This window comes from Scomber japonicus, chromosome 18 (genome assembly GCF_027409825.1).
Source record: "Scomber japonicus isolate fScoJap1 chromosome 18, fScoJap1.pri, whole genome shotgun sequence".
NCBI classification, from domain to species: domain Eukaryota; kingdom Metazoa; phylum Chordata; class Actinopteri; order Scombriformes; family Scombridae; genus Scomber; species Scomber japonicus.
Window position 1 is genome coordinate 19,300,658 of NC_070595.1, and position 22,424 is coordinate 19,323,081.

The 22,424-nt window shown below is 39.9% G+C and overlaps 1 protein-coding gene across 1 annotated transcript in view; it reads right to left on the reverse strand.

The window, feature by feature from the left end:
* Positions 1 to 22,053, reverse strand: part of stat5a (signal transducer and activator of transcription 5a) — a 52,782-nt gene extending 30,729 nt beyond the window's left edge. Inside the window, exon 1 of the mRNA XM_053337872.1 lies at positions 21,920 to 22,053. Coding sequence (XP_053193847.1) covers positions 21,920 to 21,957 — 38 coding nt within the window. The 5' untranslated portion in view covers positions 21,958 to 22,053. The remainder of the gene's footprint in view (positions 1 to 21,919) is intronic.
* Between the last annotated feature and the right edge of the window lie 371 nt (positions 22,054 to 22,424).

The window sequence follows — 22,424 nt, forward strand, 5'->3', positions numbered from 1 at the left end:
CTGGAGCTGTGAGTGAGCAGAGCAGCCTGCAGGTTGACTGATGGAGAAGCAGTCAGTATGAAGTGGGATCAATCAGGGAGTCATAATGTACTGCTGGTGACAGCCCCCTGCCGGACTCCAAGCCTGGAGAATAACGATGTGTGTCATCGGCCTTCCTTACACTGACAAGCTAACCTGTACATGGCTGGAAATCACCCGAGCAAGTCAAACATTTTTGCATGCAACTTTATGCAGAGGTATACAGAAGCAGTCAAAGGTTTGGACAAACTTTCTCATTTAAGTGAATGAGGTATTTGCTGACCCTTGATTTGGTAACTGAAGCCTTACTTCAACAGTGATGACATGAGGCAATGGTGGCCTTTTGCAACCTTGAGAGAGAGCCAGAGAAAGGCAGACTATTTAAAGGAGTTGACCTGGTAAGAGAGAAGTTGTGTTTCATTCTATTGTGATCATCACTTTAAGATGACATGGCTTTTTTTCAACTCTAAAGTTAGTATGGTGAAACTCAAAATCTCATTGTTTATAAAAACAAATGTGTGGTCACAAACACCTGCGATCATATTTAAACATGACAGCTTATTATTGAAATATTTCATAACTTAGAATTGCTTTATACATTTGTGCAAGCTAGTATAGTGACTGGCCCAGAGTAATTTTGAATAAAATACTACTATTATGATTTAATAGTAATAGTAGTCAGTAATACATTTCTTAGTCATTTGTACTCTCTCAAATGTCAGATGTCTCATTTTAGAATGAAAGTCACAAATGCACAACATATGCAGTATGTGGCGTCATTCAGTGATTCACAGGGAGGGAATGAATGTCTCTTACAGATCTCTGTTGCTGTATTTGGTGTATTCGCTGAGTCCCTGGCAGCGTGATCTCATTGTGCTCAGCTGGCCTGCTAGCCTCTGAACCCTCCGCCCTAAAGCCCTTCTAGCTAAAGCCTGACCAGCCAATGATCTGCTTTGTTCCCCCAGCTCACACTCTCCAACCATCTGGACAGACGCCTAAGAGCAAGTCAGGGTATTTGAGGTGAGAAGGGCTGCAGCCTCTATGTGAAAAGGAAACTGTGCAGTTATACTACTTTCAAGTGTGAGACTGAATCTCTAGTTCAAAGGTTCTTAAACTGTTTCACCTCAAAGACCCTTAAACTGACAAATTAGACAACAGACACCCATTTGATAAAATGTTGTCCTACAATTGTTTCTTTAGATGTGTTATTACAGAAAGTGTATGAAACCCATGACCAAAACAGTCATATACTCTGTCATTGTATTACTTATACAAATGATTTTCCTTTTTTCTCGGACCACACTAGTTTGTTCTTGTCTATCACAGCTTTCACACAGTAGGTGTAAAATAAAAAATGTTTTACTGAACTACTAAAATAAATTGAGGAAATACAAAAATATCTGAATTTCAGAAATATAGCTGGTAACATGGAGCACATAGACTCTCTGATAAATTAGCTTTTTGACAAAATTGCTACAGTTTACCTTGAAATACAGTATCACTAAAAAGTTTGGATATGCCTTCCCATTCACTTGAATGAGAAAGTTTGTCAAAACCTTGGACTTGTACTGTTGTAAGTTTGTTACAGCGCATAACTTTTTTTACACTGTGTAGCATGTTGCAGATAGAGATCTGCAGAGGCACAGATTTGAAAATGAGCACACAGAGGTGAATTGGCAACCAATCACTGCATTTGTTTGTGTGCACCTGTTTACTATAAAGACAAAGAATGAAAACACAAAGAATTGACCCAAGCTTGTACCCAGGATCTACTGTTTTCTCCACTGTACTACATATTTCAATTAACATAAAAGACAGTCCAAACAACCTATATCAGGACCTCCTTGCATGAAGCCTCTAAATGTGATTACTGTATTTTGTTTTAACTATGCATAATAACAATGATATCTACTTAGTATCACTGATAATCATTTTACAAAGCGTATCATAAATGTTTAGAATATTTCCAATCCTTCAAGCACTCACAGTAGTCCAGTTCAGCTGTATCAAAGTAGTTACTTCTATATGTGTCTTATGAGTCTCCGCCTCACTCCCAACAGCGTTGTCACATTTTTAGGATTTGTGCATGCACAAAAGTAAACGGTACAAAGGCCTGTCTGTGTTTGTACTGTAGTCGTTTACGTATGTCTACACATATGTGTGCATCCATGCATGTTGGTGTTGACTACAGAGAACCAGTGGGTGACATTATGTAATGTGAGGCCCAGAGGGAGTGTTAAATGCAGACATGGCCTGAAGCTCAAGTCCGCGACAGCAGGAATGGCAGCTTGTTGGAGTTGAGCCACTTTAGGAGTGGAACCCTGGTGCTACGTAGAAAACCATTGAGCAGAGACAGACAGCAGGGACGACCAGCTAGCCCCAGTTGTCACTGTCCAGCAGTTTACTTCAGTGACACATCATTGCAGGATAATGTTGGTCCACTTGTCACAAAAAAACAAGAAGAAGAAGAAGACAGTTTTAAGTCTGTACATCCACTCATGCACCCCCTAGCCCAACCTCATAATAATCGCCTATAGCCAAGTTCATGGTGCATTTTCAGTGTTTAAATGCTAATTAGTCGGTCTTAAATTATCCCATTCAGTAAGAGCAATGGGAGCAGTTTATAATAGTCATGGATGCGCCACCATATTTTCGAAAGCACTTATAATGAAAAAGCATAATCTCAATAGTAGTCAGCCAACTTTTGTCTGACTCGCTCATTTCGCTCACTCATTTTTACGATGTAACAGATGTTTTTAATACACATTTTCACAAACTGCCACAATCCTCTTCTCTTAATAAAGACAATAATCACAAACAAAACATGAAACAGAATTGTGAAGACAGTCCACAGATGTTACTTAGCTCACTGTGGTCTGGCAGGGTTTAAGAGGTATTTTGGTAATGTTGGTTGCCAAATAGATGATTATCAATGTTCTGATCACTGGACTGATGAATACATCACTCACTTGGCTATTAGTGGTCCTCCTTTCCAATTTTGAAAATGGACAAACAAGAAATGAGCTGTTCTGCCAAAGTATTCATGATCAATTCAGTTGCACAAGACTGAGAGTCCGCAGCCATGTTGGCAACATACTAACAATGATAATGCTAGCATTAGGGCGTTAAACAGTATAGCAGTATAAACAGCAGTATGTTTGCCAAGCTAACCATCTTGATGTAGCATATTATCATGCAAACATTTGGTAATTAGGACCAAAACAAAGAAACTGAGATCTGATAATGGCACTAGATGAAAAACTCAGTGGATCAGCATCATTACAGTTCATCCTCTGGGGAACTGGCTTCCACAGCAATCCATTCAATAAGTGTCAAGATATTTCAATAACTAAAAAGTAAACTTCATGGTGGAGCTGCAGTGAAAGTCAAAGGGTCACCATAATCATTAGAATACATGAATGTATGCAGCAAATTTTTGTTACCATCCATCAAGTATTAGGACTAAAGGAAAGTGAGAGGATCTCCAAAATCATTAGAATTGATCTTCTCAGGACTTTTTACCTGTTATAAATTTCATGTAAATCTAATGAATAGTTGTCAAGATTATTTATCTCTGAACCACAAATGCCATCTGTGCAATCTATCTCATAATTTTTTATATTTCAGATATGCCATTCTAATTGATTTACCATCAGTCCACACAATGTTTCACTGATTTAGCTTGCCTCCTGCTGTTGGGTGCATTCAATATCTTAATGTTTGTTTCAAATTCATGTCCTTCATTTGTTACCTCCAGCATTTGATTATTAAAAAACATAGCCGGGTCCCAGTACTTTCCTTTGTGTTTCTGTGTGTTTTCCTTTTCTACTGCTTCTCCTCTGTTCTCCCATTTGTTTCTCTATGTTTGTGGGTGTGGTTTTCTCCTTGATCCTGTCTCCACCTGCACACCTGCCTTCAATTAGTTCATTACCTCCATCAGCCTACACACCTGCCATCAATCAGCTCAACCCCCCCCCCCCCCCCAAAAGCATATCAACCCCTTCACCATATCATTAATTTCTCCTATTATGAAGCTAAATGCTTCAGGTTCTTCTAGTTGAAATGATTTGTTGTCATCCATGTTCTCATTCCTAGTTTCTACTAAATGTGTTTTCTCTTGTGCTCAGGATCACTCCTCGTCTGTTTACCTGTTTGCCTGCCAGTCCTTGAGCCTCTCTTGCCTGCCCATACCACTCACCATCACTCCCCATCACTCCCCAACTCCCAGCTGTCCACCCCACCCTTATCTCCCTTGTCTGTGTTCTGCACTTGGGTTCTCTCTGTTACATTACAACAATAACCAGCAGAAGCTCTTCCATTTCAGTAACAAATTCTGGGATGACAACATGCAGGGAGCAAAAGGCTTTAGGCTCATTGGTAAGCAAGAAAAAAAAAACTAAAATAATCACCAAACAAGAAGCTTAACCTAAATCCAGCATGAACTGTAAACAAAGAACATGCAATAGATCCAAAGGAATAAGTTCACGGGTCCATGTGTTAGCTGAGGGCATTTGGGGTAATTGTCATAATGTCTCACCCCCCTTCTCTCTCTGATCAAACACATGCAGTGGGAACCCTAATCTGCCAGTACAGACCTATGGCAACATCATGGTTTAAACACCAACTGCTGTGTCATTTCCACATACATGCAATACGACTGGTGGTTTCTGGTGTCTCAAAAGCATGTATATCCATATATGAATTTGCTGACATAATACACAATTTTTAACATCAGAAAGTCAGTGCCATTCACTCTCACTGTAATAGATAATCATGGCGACCCATCGCTAAAAACAAAAAGTTGACGCCTATGCTCTGTGAGCCTGTACATTAAATCCAGAGTTAGCAAAATGCTGCATTTGGCCAAAGATGAACTAAAAACTGTCTCCAAATCTAAACTTATAATTATCTTTGAGAAAGGATTGTTATTTTGGCATATTTGTAATTGAATCTATACACAATAAACACAGGGAGACAAAAAGGAAATTCTTCACAATAACATCTATGCCTGGTCACAATTATGTATCTCCAATTAGGCTGAAATGATTTTCCCGAGCTAGTGGAGCAGAGCAAAGCATCAGCACTGAAACTACTGTTTTCTACTGAGTCGAGACCTGCCACAGGGCCCCCTGCCACCAGTTGTTTTTCCAGGCCTCGAAAAGCAGGGCCCCTTGAAGAGAAAACCAAGCCAAATTAGTACCTGGCACAGACAAACACATGGAGTATTACATCCTTCCTCTTAAAATATCCAATTTTCTCAGACTCATACTGACTTTGTTAGAAGTCTGCTGGGACAAACTCTTAGAGGCCATCGATATAAAAGGTTCTTAACAATTCATGCAATAGGGATCTGAAAGATGTCATTTTCATTGTAATGTTTCATTGTTGTTTTATTTAGTATGGAGTTTTAAGTAAGTCTTTTTCTTAAAACTTTTCCCAAACGTAAATCTGAAATGAATTGCTTCCAAACAGTATTCAAATACCTCTTTTTTGTCACAAAGCCCCTTATTTAAAATCAATTAATTAATTAATTTAAAATTATAATATCAGACAATATTAATCTGCTGAAAAAGAACTATTTGTATTATGTCTAAACTAACACAGACTTGAGACATGGCTTTCATTTTACATTTCACCATCGTTTTACACATCAACTTGGCATTACTTTATATCACTTAACCTTTATCCACATTGGTTAGAGCTTGCTCATTCTGGTAAATCAATTAAATCACTGAAAAAACACCGGGGACATGAACAGAATCTTCAAGTAAAACACCTCCCAACTCACACCTTGTCGTCTGTTGTTCATCTATCTGCCAGTTCATACCTTGTTTACAGACAATGTACTGTAAGCAAAAGGATTAATATAATCTGACGATAACACATAATGTATTCCATTAATTTCACATTAAGAAAATGCTCTGTATCTCTATATCCTTTTAAAATAATGATAGGATACATTAAAAACTGCAGAATTCTACACTACTTGAATTAGTAGTAATTGAAAATGCTGTTTAATGACAGGTGATGATGACAAAAGACTACGATATTTTAGGGATTAAATTACAGAATACAAAAACAATCTTCCAAACCTTGATCCCATCCACCGGACCTCCCTGTTAGTGCACCCCCTTCCTCTAGCACCAGCTTTGTTGTCTTCCCAAACAGTGTGTTAAATGCCATCTGAGAAGTGACCAAACACCACAGGGGCCCTCTGCATCTAACAGGGACCAGGGGGCTGGGGATGCCCCACACAGGACCTATAGGAAGTGTGTGTGTGTGTGTGTGTGTGTGTGTGTGTGTGTGTGTGTGTGTGTGTATGTGTGTGTGTGTGTAGGTGTGTTTTAGTAGTTGGGGGTATGTGGGGACAGTCATGATGAGTTGTGTTGAAGGGCCAGATGAGGGTGTTGTTTACATATTCCTGTGGTAGGGCACATAAGGAGGTCCTCCTGTAAAAAACCCCGGGGCTTACAGAATACTGAGACTGGCTTTTTAGAAGCTACTGTCTGAACTAAAGACACAAAGGGGAAATGAAACTTTAAAGCTAAAATCTCAGAAAATGAAAAATGGTATTTTATCATCAGGTTTGAAAGTAAGCAGGCAGTCATGCACCTTCATGGGTGGGACAGGGGATTTCCAGAATGAATGTTGATGTACAGCATGCGTGCACATTAGATGTACATTTTTGATGAAAGAAGGGACAAACAATAGTTCTCAAAACAGTAAAAAACCTATGCCTGCAGTCATTTCCAAAACAAGATGCTCCTGAGAGATTTAACTAAACTGTGCTACGACCTATTTGCTACTGCAGCTTCTCAAAATACCACCCTCACTATCACACCAGGGGCTGCTAGGGTCTGTGAACTGTGAGTCAGTAACAATGATGTACTGATGCTAATTTAGTTATATTTAAATGTTCAAACTGTCCATTGTTTCAGTGCTGAATGACTTTCCATGGAAACCTCACCTCATCTCACAGAGAGACAACATTTTCTATGACTAATTGTACCTCATGTTTGTTATCATAAAACATAACAAGTCCCTGTGTTTTTTGTGTGATTCCCTATATCGTCCATCCATCATGGACAGTCTGATTGGGTCCCTGATCCAACCATGGTTCCTGACCTCACTTTATCTTGTAGGTTGTTTTCACAGGATAACTCCTCTACTTAAGATGCTCATTTGTCTCTTATTCCCACTCTCAGTACAGTGACAATTTATCCTGTGTGTCCAAATCCCACACTTGTAAATTGTGTTTACTGTAAAATGCTCACAATGTATTAATGCCTGTTGGCACAATATGTTGGCAGTTAGTAATTAGGACATTTGCATGTTTTGTAGTGAAAGAATATTATATAAAGGCATGAGATTATTAAAATAATGTGAGGCCCAGAGGGAGTAAAGTAAAGTAAGAGTTTTCTATACTGCTACAATAAACCACCTAAAATTTAGTTTGTTTCCAGTTTTAAGTAGTTCCACTATTACTTTTGTGCTGCTGGACAAGATTTAACATCACAGTAAAAAGTCAAAGAATTTTTGGCTTTTACAACATACTCAAAACACAAGTTAGAATTATTATATAAAATGCATGAGAAACACAGAGCCATTAATACATGAAGTCAGTTTGAGCTTTTCCCTGGTTGTTTAGTTGATTTGTTAGTGCCACTTGAGGCAAATTTGTGATTTGTGATATTAGGCTGTATAAATAAAGTTTGACTTAATTTGTTCTTGTCAGCTTAATTCAATAGAGACACATAGTATGACTTTCAGTGACTTCTATCACATCAAGGTTGTATTTTAGAGGTTCTATTAAATCAGTTGCTGTACTATTTTCTTTCAGTTGTTATTCTCATTTAGACACTTTTGCGTAGTCATGAGGCACCATTTTAATGTTGACCTTTTTACAGCACCCACATTTGCAACTTATTGTAAGAGCAATGGTTTTCAATAGAAACTTAGCATGAGCAGCCATGGCTACACACCTCCCTTAAGCCTCAGCAAGCTTCAAAAGGGAGTCAGCCTGTAGAGACAGAAGCTAAAGAAAGAGCCATGGGCAGATTTTAGAGCAAGACTTTCCCGGCCCTGTGGGGGAGCTAATAAAAAACTGTCACACTGCTCAAACATGTAACTGCAAACGTAAACTATGTACTCTGTCAGTGCTGTCTGCGAGGACATTAAACTCTATATTGATCTGCCAGCATACAAAAACAATGTATTTTCTCCAACACATTACTTATCAGGAGATCAGACAACTATCTGCAACAAGGTAGTTCTTTTTAATCTAATTTGCATAATTTATCTTTCAGGCTATTTCTATGCATTCTGCTCTGTTCAAGTGTCAAAGAGCCCAACCACACTGCTATGAGTAGCATATAGCCATTGCCCTGCAGATGCATGGTAAGAAGATCTTGCTGCATACCCGTAGCTGGTGTGGACTTTGCTGTCCTGCTGCGTGAGGAGCTGGGAGGAGACGACCTTACACTGCGTGAGCTCACATCCATAAGGATAATGATTGGATTCGGGCAGTCGAATCAATGTTTTTCATCAGCTGTAAAAGGGTGGGCCGCTAAATTAGTTTACTAGAGCCCATCACTTGGCATTTACATGTGATTGCATTAGTTAGCCTAACTTTAACAAAGTTAACCTGAGAAATTCCATTCAAAGCTTCACCTAATTCATTTGTGTTTGAATGTCCTGAGTCTAAACCTCATCTCCAGGGTTCATGTCCATTTCATCTTGTAGTCATGCAGACTCAATCTTTGTGATATCAGTGCTAATACAGAGAAGCACATCATGCTGTAAGAATCAAGGAGAAGATGTGTGTACATGTGGGCACAGTGTGAATGTGTTTGTTTGTGGGTGTGGGTGTGTGTGTGTGTGTATGTGTGTGGTGGGGGGAGGGTGGGTGTCAGGGCAAATATGGGTTATGTATTGTTTCAACAACTTTAAACTGGTCTGACAACATCAGTGACATATACAGCACTTGAATGAAAGAGCACGTGTCAAAATTTGGTTTTAGTTTGCTCTATACGTAATATTGCTTTGTTGCTTGTCTAAGTTTAACTCTCTGCTTTCACTTTGCTATACTTCTCTTTCCGTTTCTCTTTCGTCCTCTACCCTTTCCTCTTTCCTCCATCAGCGCCCCTGTAAACACCAGTGCAGGCAGCTTTTGAGAGCTCTGCCCTTTGATCTTCCCAGCTTGTCATGTGTCAGAGGTCAGATAGCTGCAGTTTCTCACACACAGTATCTAACCCAGTCACCAGAGCTCGAGACCCATCCCCCCCTGCGCTGTTGCTCCACTTACCATGTCTCCCCACCCTGCATGGCAAGCTCAGTGCTTTCAGTAAAGGTCAACTCCACCTTTACGCCAAAGAGGTCTTTGCCCCACAGCGAAAGACAGGACTGATTTCAAGCATTAACCGGGCCCAGAGGTGAATGCTGAGGTACAGCCAATGTGTAAAAGCATAACAGGCAGCTGTTGTTTTATTGTTTTTTGTTTTTATTGGTGACATATTGTGTTGGTCTATTTGACTGTAAGAGCTTAAATGAGACCACTTATGTAGCTGGTGGCACACAAATAAAAAATTGTGTCATTTTCTTCACAGGCATTTCATTAAATCCCAATATTATTGTTCCAGCCTCAATACAGACAAGCAGCTGTAAGATATATTATGACTAGAATGATTAACAGTTGATTCAGAGTGAGAAAAACAAGACCTGATGAACTTGAATCTGACACTTTTAATTGGTCTAAATTCTTATCTTGGCTTACTGATTGGATCCCAGGCACACCCCTCAAGCAGTCACTTCCTCTATGATCAAAACATCACACTCAAGGCAGCTAGTTATTACTGCATGATTAAATTTTCATTCAATTCTTAGAAGGCGTCTGGGCAGCAAGACTATTACTTCAATTAACTTTATTGTGCTTAGGAGAACTGTCTCATTCCAGACACACAAAGCATGCATTAATTTCTCTTTATCTTTAGTTAAAGCTTCAACTCAACCACTTGAAGCACAGCCTCAGGGTAGCCAATGATTGAACTAGGACAGAGCACTTCTCCTGACCAGTGGAAGAGCAAAAGGTGGACACTAATGTTTAAAAATCACTGCACACAGTGCTTGTGGTTTGGTATGGTTGTGTATGAACACTGAAGGCTTTAAGCTGTGACACTTCTGCAACAGGAGTATGAAAAGCAATAGGTTTTTTTAGACTGGAGGAACTTTTTCATACTTCTAAAGAACAGTTGGAGGACTGCCCCTTTTTTTATTGTGTCCACACTGCAAGTACTGGAAATGATTGTAATTCTTAGAGCACTGTTTTGAGGGAGTTTAGCTCCTGCCTCAGAGTAGGTACTATCCCAGCATAAGAGGAAACTTAAGTGATGTAAATGTACAGCGATTGGTCCAGACGTAATTTTATGTTAACAAATACAAGCTACAACCCCATGTAAAGAACAGTAACCTGTTAATGGTAGCCTTAAAAATGGAACAAAATACAGCAGCAAATACCAGCTGGAGACAACATTGAAGGTGTTGGAGCACCTGGTCTCTCACCAATGTCCCAGCAGCCTCCTCATTGTGAGCAGCAGCAGCTGTAGGGAGAGGACTGACCACCGGTCCACTACCAGTGCAAGCCATCCTGGGCCTGGTCAGCCATTCCCAGGCGGAAGTGATGGACTTGTTTGTGCTGCTGCCTCCTGCCAGAGACAACTGCAGTCAAGTGAGCTGCTGTTTGAAAAACCATGGTCAAGCCAGCTGCCTTTTAAATTCAGTTGCACTGCTACTGCAGTGACTACAGTAGCCTAAAGGTGCTCGTTCAGCTTTGCCTGTATTGTAGTAGCAGTGCAAATTAATTTGAAAGGCGGCTGGCTTGATCATGTTTTTGCAAGCGGCAGCTCACTTGACTGCAGTTGAAGACTGCACCCGCAACCTTTTTAACATTACTTTTAAAAAAAAGGTTAAAAAAAATAACTGTTACATGGCCTTCAAGAGTTTTTCACAGCACTACACATTCTGACACACAGGTTGACCACTCTTCTTTGGCCTCCATTTCACAAGCAGGGCCCCAACAATCAATTTCATCAAATTTATTCATGTCCCATGGGTAGCTCCTGTTAGCACAGTTAGTATTACTTGCTGCTGCCATTTCTGCTTGGCCACCTCCATGCTTACAAGTGACATCAGAGGTGAGAGCCATGTGCAGGCTACATCAGTTCCTGTTGCAAACAGGAACAAAGGCCTTGTTGTAGTTCTTGGGGGAACTCCCGAGTTAGCAATTCCTCTCAGGGAGTCCCCAGAACAGTTTGGTACAAAAATTATGACTAAATGACAATGACATACAAAACTGAACTGCAGTGGCTTAGCTTACATCATCAGGTTAAGGAGGAATCTGGTTTGACACTTTACTGAAGGTCATCAAAGAATCTGCCTCCACATCCTCACAATTGAAAATGTCTGTGTCAACTAACAACATCATGGCCAGAGGTTGCCACCACAGCACAATGCTCACAGCTCCCTGAAATGGCAGAGCAGACCTGATGCCTTGATTAAAGTCAGGTTGAAGTCATTCTTTTAACGCATGGTTGGTACGCAGATGTGAACCAGCTATTGCCTTGGTCGGTTTATCAGTTTTTGTTAATCTTGCCTCGGTCAAAAGTGCAACATACCTGGTAAATTTGTAACTGGCCCTATCGGAAAACAGAAGTAATCTGAAGAAAAAGAAGTGCTGAATCTTGCCAGATTTCATACACTAACATCAAAGTTTGGACATTTCCCTGTGAATTAATTATTTGTGTATACTGTAAACAAATATTAATGTAATAATAAATAAATAAATAATAATAAATAAATAAATAATATGTTTTATCTATATATGTTATGTATGTATCCTTTTTCTTAACTAGGTGCTTTTAATTCAAAGTACCTATCTATTTATCTAAGCTATAGCTGCTGTGTCCTCTTCATAGGCACAGTTTAGATAATACTTATTGTGGGACACAGAGATTGGGATACAGTCTCCTCAATGATGATGAACAGATCACCCCAAATCCGAATGCCATAATGTGGTTGGTGCTGGGTGTGGAGGATTTACACATGATGGGTGGACCATTCTTTACAAACAGAAAAATGAGACAAAGCTCTCATCTCTACCACGTTAAACAGGGAAAACAAAGGCATCAACCTTATGGTGCTGAATGCATGGTAGCATCTGAGTGATTATGGTAGTGGCACAGGGATAATCTGGATAAGCTGAGCATGGACACTGAAGTAACACAGAGTGCAACAGCCACCCCCTTACCCTCTTTCCCCTGCATGAGATGATTTCCTAAACTAACGTGTATTTTTGTGAAATCTATGCAGAGTGGCTCCAGGTCAAGGAATGTGTCATGAAAATGCTCCTGCTGGTCTCTTCAAAACACAATCTAATTTCATATTAGGCTTCATTACAAGCCTTTGAGTCTTTTTATTGCACCCTTCCCAATAATCAGCATTAAACAAATGGTATGTATTCTAGCAGGCTTGAAGCAGATCATTGCCTGTTATTGTGAGTCTTGATAACTGTACTTTACCATCAGATGTATTGAAAATCTGTGAATGCTGATGATGTAATATGATTTTCAATAGGTAGAAAAATAAAATATAAAAAGTACAATTCAATCATCTGTGGCCAGTAGATGGGAAATTACATTAAAAAATAAGGAAATAAAAATGTTTTGCTAGTGTTCCATTTGCATTTGTAAGAGGTCATTTCATTGGTATTTTAGTTTGCACCTCAACAAATGTAAATATTGAAGAGAACAATAGAAACCCTCCAGTGCTGTGCAATCTATTTTTAATATGTAATTCTGTACACATGCCGCCTCATGCCTTGCTGTCTGCAAAACAAAGGGCAGGGGTAGCAGATCATGTGAGAATGGAGAATGCGTTAAATGAGGTTTGATGGTAAGGCAACACACCGTGAACCATGGTGATGCTGCACAATGTATTTACACAACATGCACACAATGTCTTGTCCACCCCCCTCTCTCAGCGTATATTTAACAGCGCATGTGATTGACTCACATGGCCAAATGCCTCAAAGGGGTAGCAGGGGACAGTGAACAGAGCAACAGATGGGATCTAATAGTCAAAGATCTTGGGCAGATTGGTATCCTGGAGGCTTCTTTAAATGTACAGGTGAAGATTATATCCATGTACGTCATAAATATTACACAATATATGCTGCTTACACTGACATTATGACTGAGACGTCTTTATAAATAGTTACATGTTTACCTCATCATAGACTTCGCCCTGCCCTGAACAGAAATAAGGTTTATTGTAGAGACTGAAACCAAACACTTGACAAACACATGCATACATTTGGACTCAACACACACAATGCACAAGCGGATAAAAACAAAAAGGGGAGGTGAATGTTTCTATTTGTTTCATTAACATTTAGCATAGACACAACCACATATCCGGTACAATACACAGAGTGCATGTTCTTTACACAGAATGATGCAAGTACGTCAAAGAGGGCAAAGAGTTATTCTGTTTTGGGAGGGCCAGGGTGGCTGGAGATGTCGTACAGAGCTAATCTGCGAACCTTGTTAGGCAGAAGCTGCGGTGGACACAGATGAGCTCACAGGATCAATACGGGATAACAGCTCCACAAATCCAAACTCTGACTTTGCATTATATTGCTTCTGTGCCTCTGCAAGCGATGAAGAGACTTAGAGATCACATACCACCCTTTGTGTTGGTTTATACAATATCAATATGTGATATAATCTTTTAGAATGTCAATATGCGCAAAAAGGAGCATGTATAAAATAGCAATACATGGAGAAAGAGAAGTATCTGTGTTTAATCAGCCTTATTTTGTTCCTCTAGTCCAACACACAACCAATTATAAATAGAGACATAAGAATCAATCATTGAGAAATCTTTTTTCCCTGGTATGTCATCATAATCATTTTTAAATCAAATACTCCTTACAATAATCTTACACAGATGTTAGCTCTTTCCCCAGACACATGGGAGCATCCATGACCTAAATCTATCTGAAAAAAACACAGGCATACATGTCACACACACACACGCACACACACATACACACACACACACACACACACACACACACACACACACACTTTCCATCCCCAAAAGGGAGGCGAGCCCTCACAATGCGAATATGCAAACAGATTTATGTCCCCACAACATGACTAACACACACACACACACACACACACACACACACACACACACACACACACACACACACACACACACAAGGATCATGAATAATGACAGCACAAACAACTGAGTTAAATTGTTTATGTTGTTCCACCCTCGTGCAAACACGGGCTGTTTGTGCCAGCGTACATACATTTGGTGACACTATTTCATGTTAATAATGAAATAATGTCAACAATAATGGTGTTTTTGTAATGCTAAAATCCACGTTTTCTTTTTTTAGCATCTCAACCTATTTTCATCCTCTACATTATGTCTTCCAATGAACATATTTGTTTATTTGTCTGTGAGGCATCCGTTGGTTTTCCAGTCTCATTTGCTGTAAATAGTTTTAAATATAACATAGCAGTGGCAACAGCAGCAGCTACTGTACTTCACATCTTGCTCAATTAAAACACAAAAGTACAAAAATATCCTAAAACTGCAAAACTGATTTAAGCCGTGATGCTGTTGTGCAGAAAACAGCAGAATTGGTATTCCAAAAGAAATCCATCACTGAACATACTGTTTATCTGCATTCACTGCATTACTGCAATTTTTTCTTATGTTTGTGATCCTATATAACCCTGGCTATTTGTGTGAAATGGTCATGGTGAAACAGTGAGATTGCATTTGAGTCATTTTACATTACTAAGAAACATTGTCCCCAGTGCATCAGAAATGTGTGTGTATGTTATGTGTTTATGTTAAAAAGTGAAATCATATATTCATATCATATCATTCATACCTGACTGTTATTGTTGAGCTCTGAATTGTCTTGCTGATGAATCTATAAATACAGAATATTTTATTATTGAATCGTGAGGAAAGCGCTATAAATTTTGGGGTCTCTAGCTCCACCGATGCACCTTTTTGAGCCACATCATTCAAAAGGAGTTTCTGGATTGGAACCTAATTCAGTAATGCCACACCTGCACACAAGGCACCGTCGGTAAGTTTGTGATGCATCGTGCGTACATCTCATTAGCTATTCAGGTGTTCCACTTGATTTGCCAGGTTCTTAATTTTTCTTTTCTGCAAATGCATTCAAGCAATCTCTGTTGCCTGCCAAACATTTCCTGGTCTGAGAAGTTGCTGCTAATGTCCGGTCGGCCTGACGATCATCTGAGCTGTTGCCTGATTCAACCGGCCTGCCTGTTGCCAACTTTAAGCCTGAACGCTGACCTAGTAAACTGCTTTGACCCTACTTGCTGGGTTTTGGAGTCTGTATTTGGGTTCTATTTCCTGTTGCAAGTTATCTACAGTAACTAACGTAACAAAAAACAAGTGATGAGCTAAGTTGTAGCTCTCAAGGGAGCATAGTCCCAGCACTAAATGTGGTAAAACATTTTGACAACAACGAAATTGCATGCAAAATTATGTTAGAGTCATTTTGAGAGTTATTTACTGTCTGCTATTTGCTTTTTCTACACCTATGATAGCTGATACCTCAGCCTCTGGTTACATTGTGGACACCTCACTTAAATGGCAAGTGAAGAGGTGTGAAAATACCTGACAGGAGTTGAGGAGGCAGGATGAGACTACATATATTACTCAAAGGAAAATGTAACCTTTACAGCTAAAAATGGACTAAGAATATAGTTTCACAGAGTACAACTAACCTGAAATGTTAAGCAGAAGATAAGGAGTGAGATGGAGAGTAAAGATTGAGGTACCCACATCTCCCTGCTGTTGTTTCTTCTTCATCTGGGTCATCAGGACACAAATGTGCCAGCCAGTTCATGCCTGGTCAACATGAATACCAAGACTTTTTTATTCCACAAAAATCTATGAATCTCGCCCCCGGCCTGTGCACCAGGCACACCAGCAATGCCAACAGGTCAAAATACCATTTGTTGTTGATTGCATCTTGCCTGGCTGCAAGTTTTATAATTTCTTCACTATGTCAGATGTACATAAGTACTTCCTGGGTTTCTTTTCTGTGTCTTTTACCAGTGGTGGTAAATGCAGTTAAATCAGCCTCATCATTGCATATTAAGACTAGCAGCCTCATTAAAGTGAAGGACAAGTGTTGGGGAGTGAACATGACCAAATAAGTCTGAGGAGAACAGGATATGGGTACACGTATTGCATCAGAGTGATGTAGGATGTACTTTTAAGTTCAAATGAACTGAAATCACACAATGTACACCACATCTGAAAGGTGGCCCATCGAGCTGACGGAGTTGAAAGTACTGATTATTTGATGGCTGATATTAAGAGGATTGAAAACAACAAAAAAAAAACAATGCAAAGAATGGGGCCTGGGGTTTTAAATGTAGAGCATGAGATATGTATGGTTATGAAAGCACTACAAACACTGATGACATACAAATCTGTAAGAAGAACTTGTCTTTGGGGCATTTCTACCACAGTATTACTAACAGACAGTACACAGGCTGTTGAAGCACACTTTCATCCTGCAGTAAAGACCTGCCCGCCAACCACACCAATAAAACATCTGGCATTTATCACCAAGATCAAGTTAAATCATGGCAATTTATAACCTAACCTAACTGCAAACCCCGTACATTTGGGAATGTAAAGGAGTTTGCGGCAGTCTGATGCCAAGTAATGTTGGCACACCTCTTACTCTATTTCAAGACTGTATATTAGTTCAGAGGGAGCATTCAAGGACAAGAGAGTGATGATGTTCTTTTCACAAAGAAACATGCTTATCTCTTAATTGCTGCCAAATGTGTGTATGCTTCAAATTTGGCTTCTGTCAGCATTACTGTAGACTAACTAACTGTACGGTCAGCTGGCAGCATGCTTAATACAACTTCCTGGTCACTCCATACTGTGTGATAAACTACACTGCATATAGAAGTAGGCCAGCAGGTCAGGCTATATAAGGTCACAATAGTGTGGGTGTGAAAGGAAGATATACACTTTTAACACTCTGCAGTTAAACCTTTGGTGACATTACAGACTTCACTATATCTGAACTGTAAATATTATGTCAGAATAACTGTTAAGTTATTCTTTCCATTTACAATCTTACACAGTTCTTGCACTTAAGTGCACTAATGTCTTCTTCACTTAATAATACATTTGACAATTGCACTACTTGTCACCAACAATATGTACTGCACATTTTCTGTATTTAACTAACAGAGTACCTCTCTCTCTCCTTTTCAGATTCAGGACTTCACATGATACAATTTCCTTTAGGGCCTACATGAAGCCATTCGCTCACATAATCCACGCATGAGAGATTAAGCATGACTCAGGGCCCAAGGCATTAATAAAACAAAGAAAAGAGGTTGCACAGTGTAACTTTCTAACACAAAAATAAGAAAAAAATCAAGAGATCAATAACTCATCGAATGATTGAAATGAAATTGAAAAGCATTCATATTCCAGAGCTACAGTACTGGTCACTGGGGTATTTCAGGGGTTAAGATTCCAGCTGAAAGAGCACAGTGATGCTAGTTTTGGAGAGAGGAGGAAAACAACTTCTCTTTTCTCACTCAGATTTCCCAAACTGCTCTGGGGAATCTAAAAAAAGACATCTCGCCCGTCGCTTAAAGCTGGCTTTTGCTCAAATTCAAGCTACTGACCCTCAATTGGGTGTGTGTTCCTACTGAAGCATAACAAATTTCAACCAAGGCTGAGAGATAATGTTGGAGACTTGTAACATAAACTGCTATAATCTTGAATCTTTTGAATAAACATGAGAGCGATAGTCACATCACTGAACCTTATTCAACATTTCAAATCAAGTAAACTTCTGATTAATATAAAGTCGCCTCAGTTCAAGTTCAAGCCCCGCTGCTGTGGTGCCACAGCACAAAGTTGCAACAGCATTTTTCTCCTGTCTGTTTAGAGGTATTGTGTAAACATGAGAAAATGATTAATCTGGACCACGTATATCCTTTCTGGGCTGACCTCTGTCCACTGTCTCCTTACACAATTTAAATCACTGCAACAAAAAAAGAAAGCACCCTTAGCAACACTTATGGGAATTGAAGCGCATAGTTTCATCTCTGATTTGTGACTTCCTTCATATGGCTCAGTAAAAATTTGCCTTTGAGCGCTCTGGCTATTCTTGTTTTGTCACTGAGATAATAACCCAAGGTCTTATCATGCTTCTCAGTGTCTGGTAGGGTTGACTGTCATCTTCCTCCCACTTATTCACTGAACTGACTGCAGATGGGAACAGAAGAGGAATTCAATGAAATTTAGACAGACAGAGAAGTAGAAAATGATGACAGTAAAGACAACGACATGGGGAAAGAGAAACCTCATAAAACTGATGATGAAACCGTGCAGAAGTAACTAGCTGATGGCAATCACATTTGAGTGTGGAGCAGGCAGTGATCATGGGTCAGAAGTGCATTCTGTAGATGCCAACAATCAGCAACGCTATTTGACAGATGGATCAGAGCACTCCTGGCCTAGACCAGGCTAAAAGCTCATGGTCACGTGACCAGTGGATTAGCGTTAGCCCAACTGAAAGGGGGAGGTTAGGGTGTATGTCACCACATGCTTCCTGATCACTTCCCTTTGAATGTTTCTCTTTCTCTTTCATTCTATAACTCTCCTCCTTCGCCTGTTTGTCTTTGATAGATTATGTTACATTAGTCGAGTGCCTTTGATCCTTTGTACCAAAGTTTCACCAAAGAACTAGATCACAAGCAAATAAAATTCTTAGTCTCCTTCCAGTTATCTCTTTTGTCAGTCCATCCTCTCCTCCTCTTTTCAGACTGGTGAGAAGCCCCATGCTAAGCACAGTCATTAGTGCATAAATGCTTCTGACACCTTTGACTCATAGCTCAGTCAGATCAAAACCACTCCTGTAATCGGCTTACTTCCAGCTACTCATAATGTCAATGCTGAGAAAATGCCTCCTGTGCTGTCCTTCGCATCTAGCCCCTCCACACCCCCCCCAATTTACAGTACTGAATTGTCCTCATCTGCTTTTTCATGTTTGCTGGACCCTACACTCGTCTGGCACTAGTGACTGAATAAGTGAGAAGCACTGACAAGTTTAAGGACATGCCATGCTGTGAGCACATGGCACAGTTTGCTTGTAGGATAAAACACTGGGCTCCCCTATCTCCCCTGCCACTACTCCTCCTGCATCTGAGTCTTTCTGTCAGGACACAGTGTGCTGCCAGCCAATTCATGCCTGGCCAGCATGCCATGTCCCCACACCAACCCAAAACACCCTCGTTTTCACAGAAACCTGGGAAAACCCTCCCTTCCCGTGCACCATGCACAGCACTTACAGCACAAGTTACAGAGGGAGCATGCAGGGTTACATGGAGCTTGCCAACAGGGTTAAATGCTAAAAGGCTTTGACCATTATTTCCTGTAGATTACAGCTTGACTAAAATGTTTTATTGATTGTGACAACAGGCGTGCAGAAATGACCAACAAACGAGTGGATGAAAAAAAAGTCATTATAAGTCATTAAGGCTTGTCATTCTGAGAATTAGGATTTAGGGTTATACACAAAGAAACTGAAAGATTAAACTAAATAAGTTTAAATTTCCTATTCTGACATCCTAGATCCACAGGTGAAGTCTTGTAATTGCTTCACTGTTTTACAAACTTTACAAAATGTATGAATGACAAAACAATTAATTGATTTTGTTGATTTATTTTTTGAATAATTGACTAATTTCGGGACTTCTGAGAACCCAGCATGAAGCCAAACAGAAAGGTGTCACCAAACTAACTGTTTCTATTTTCCCCACGTTGAGGAGAAAGGACTCAAAGAGGCTCCATTGAACTCTTCACACAGCCGCCTCAAGGGGGATGTTATCCCAGTAGGCAGTAGTCATTATCACAACATGTAATTCTCCATTACCAGGAGCAACAGGGAAAGTCACTTCCAGTAAGAAATACTGTGAGTTTGTCCAAAGGAAAACACACACACACACACACACACACACACACACACACACACACACACACACACACACACACACACACACACACACACACACACACACACCTTATCAGAGCAATTTAGCGTTCACAGAGCAACAAAATGACAAAAGGATACATATCAGGAGTCTGCAATCATCACTGGTAAGCTCGTCTCTACACCCACAAATACACAAGGACACGAGCATACACACACACACACACACACACACACACACACACACACACACACTGTATTCTTGGAAATGACACAGAGACATCAAGGCATCAGTGACATTTCAATTCTGTTTGTAAGCAAGCACAAACACCCGAGTCTTCATTCAGGAGTCAGGCGTTGACAGTCAGCTTTGTAATGACCTTTATGAACCATCTTTTCATTGCAGGAAGATGGTAATGTGAATTCTGACAGTTGTCATAGACCACTTAGGTTATAATAGCCTACAAGTCTTATGTTATCCAGAAGATGACATGTTCATATACTTAATAAATTATTCAAATTCAGTCTATCTGCTTGATAGTAAGATTATGATTTTTTTTAAACTGTACTTTATAATTGTTTTTAGTTGTATTTGTATTCTAACAGTCAAGTTTTTTTCTAAGAAATATGGATAACATTGCCTTAAATGTATCATATTATTACTATATGTGGCATTTTTAGCATACAGATTAGCAGTATTATGGAAGTATACAAGCAGTAAATTATATTGTTGCTCCAGCTGTCACTACTTGATAAACAGTGAAGTAGTTTAAACAAAAGGACTCAATGTGACAAATTTAGCAACTTCTATGAACTTTTTGTGTGTTTTTTCATGTTAGGTTTTTTATCTGCAAATGGCAGTCAGTTAAATGTCATGGAGTACAAAGTACAAAACTTCTCTGAAATGTGAAGTCCTTCCACAAAATGGAAATCAACTGAAGTACCAGAAAACGGTATACTTCCATACAGTTTTTGAGTAAAAAAGAGTAACTTCCATTAGCAGCAGGTAATACCAGCTTTGAGCTTGACGCCATACCAAGGTGTCAGTCACTGAATAAAAGCCCTCAGCAATAGCACCTGTGACAAGCAGGCCAATTATTATAGACTCCTGGGTGCTGCCTAACGCTTATTATGGCTCACTGTCTTTATGGTCTTATGTCACTGACATTTCATGTAGGTTAGATAGGACGTATGAACGGGTTGAAATAGAAGCTTGCCCCTTATAAACAAATTTAGGCTGTAGGATATTAGACAGATGACAGGGAGTCGGTCCTTACATATTACATAGGCTAGTGAGTACAGAAATGAGGACATGCTTTAAAGTTCGCTTGACAGCACAACTGAAGGAAATCAAAGAGACAACAACAGGAGATTTAAGATGCCAACAAATAGCAGAAGAAGAAAAGGTTACAGTAAACCCAGTGCAGAGGCACCACACACAGACACGCTGTGGAGCTGCGTATTAGGGTCTGCGCACAGTGTCCTGCCTGTTGATTCAGTCCGGTTAATAAAAACTACTCACAAAATATATTATTTCTAAATTAAAAGTTACACAGACACAAATCTAAAAGCGTATGTTATGACATTAAACCGAGCTGGCAGTGTGTGCACTAGCCATACAGCCGCACTCGCAGTTTGTTTACAAAGCGCTGTCACAATATTCTTTCGCAACGGGGACAGTCAGTGAAACCAGACGAGGGGACACTCACCACCTCAGCCCCGCAACAACAAAAAAAAACAACGTAAACAACAACAACAACAACAACACACGTCCAAACACATGTTAAAGTGGTGCACACTCACCTCTGTGGAGCGACTGTGGTGCTGCTGTCCTTTTTCATAAAATACAAGGAGAGAGGCTGCAGCGACGTGAGCAACCCACGGCAGGAATCTCTCCGTCAGCCCGTCAGTCAGTCGTCTAGTTTCCAACAGTTCGCTTCACACTTCACTGCTCACTCTCTCTGCCTCTCTCTCTCTCTCTCTCCGTCTCTGTGTCTCTCTCTCGCGCTCCCTCTCTCTGACAAACCGCCCACTTCCGGCGGTTCTCGCATGTCTGTGAAGAGCACAACACACAGTTTTTGTTGATTTCTGTGCCAGTGATGATTGATTTTAGGACTAATGCATGGAGACAGGCAGACTTTAAAAACAGATGAATGCTTTTCTGTAAGGTAACAACAAGAGAGGGGGGATAAAAAAAAAAGATATAGTCATGTGCTGTAGGTGTGAGCTTATCTAACCTTGTGAAACGTTTTATTTATTTCATCTTATTGAATTAATTTTTGAGCACATTATTACAATACTAAACATT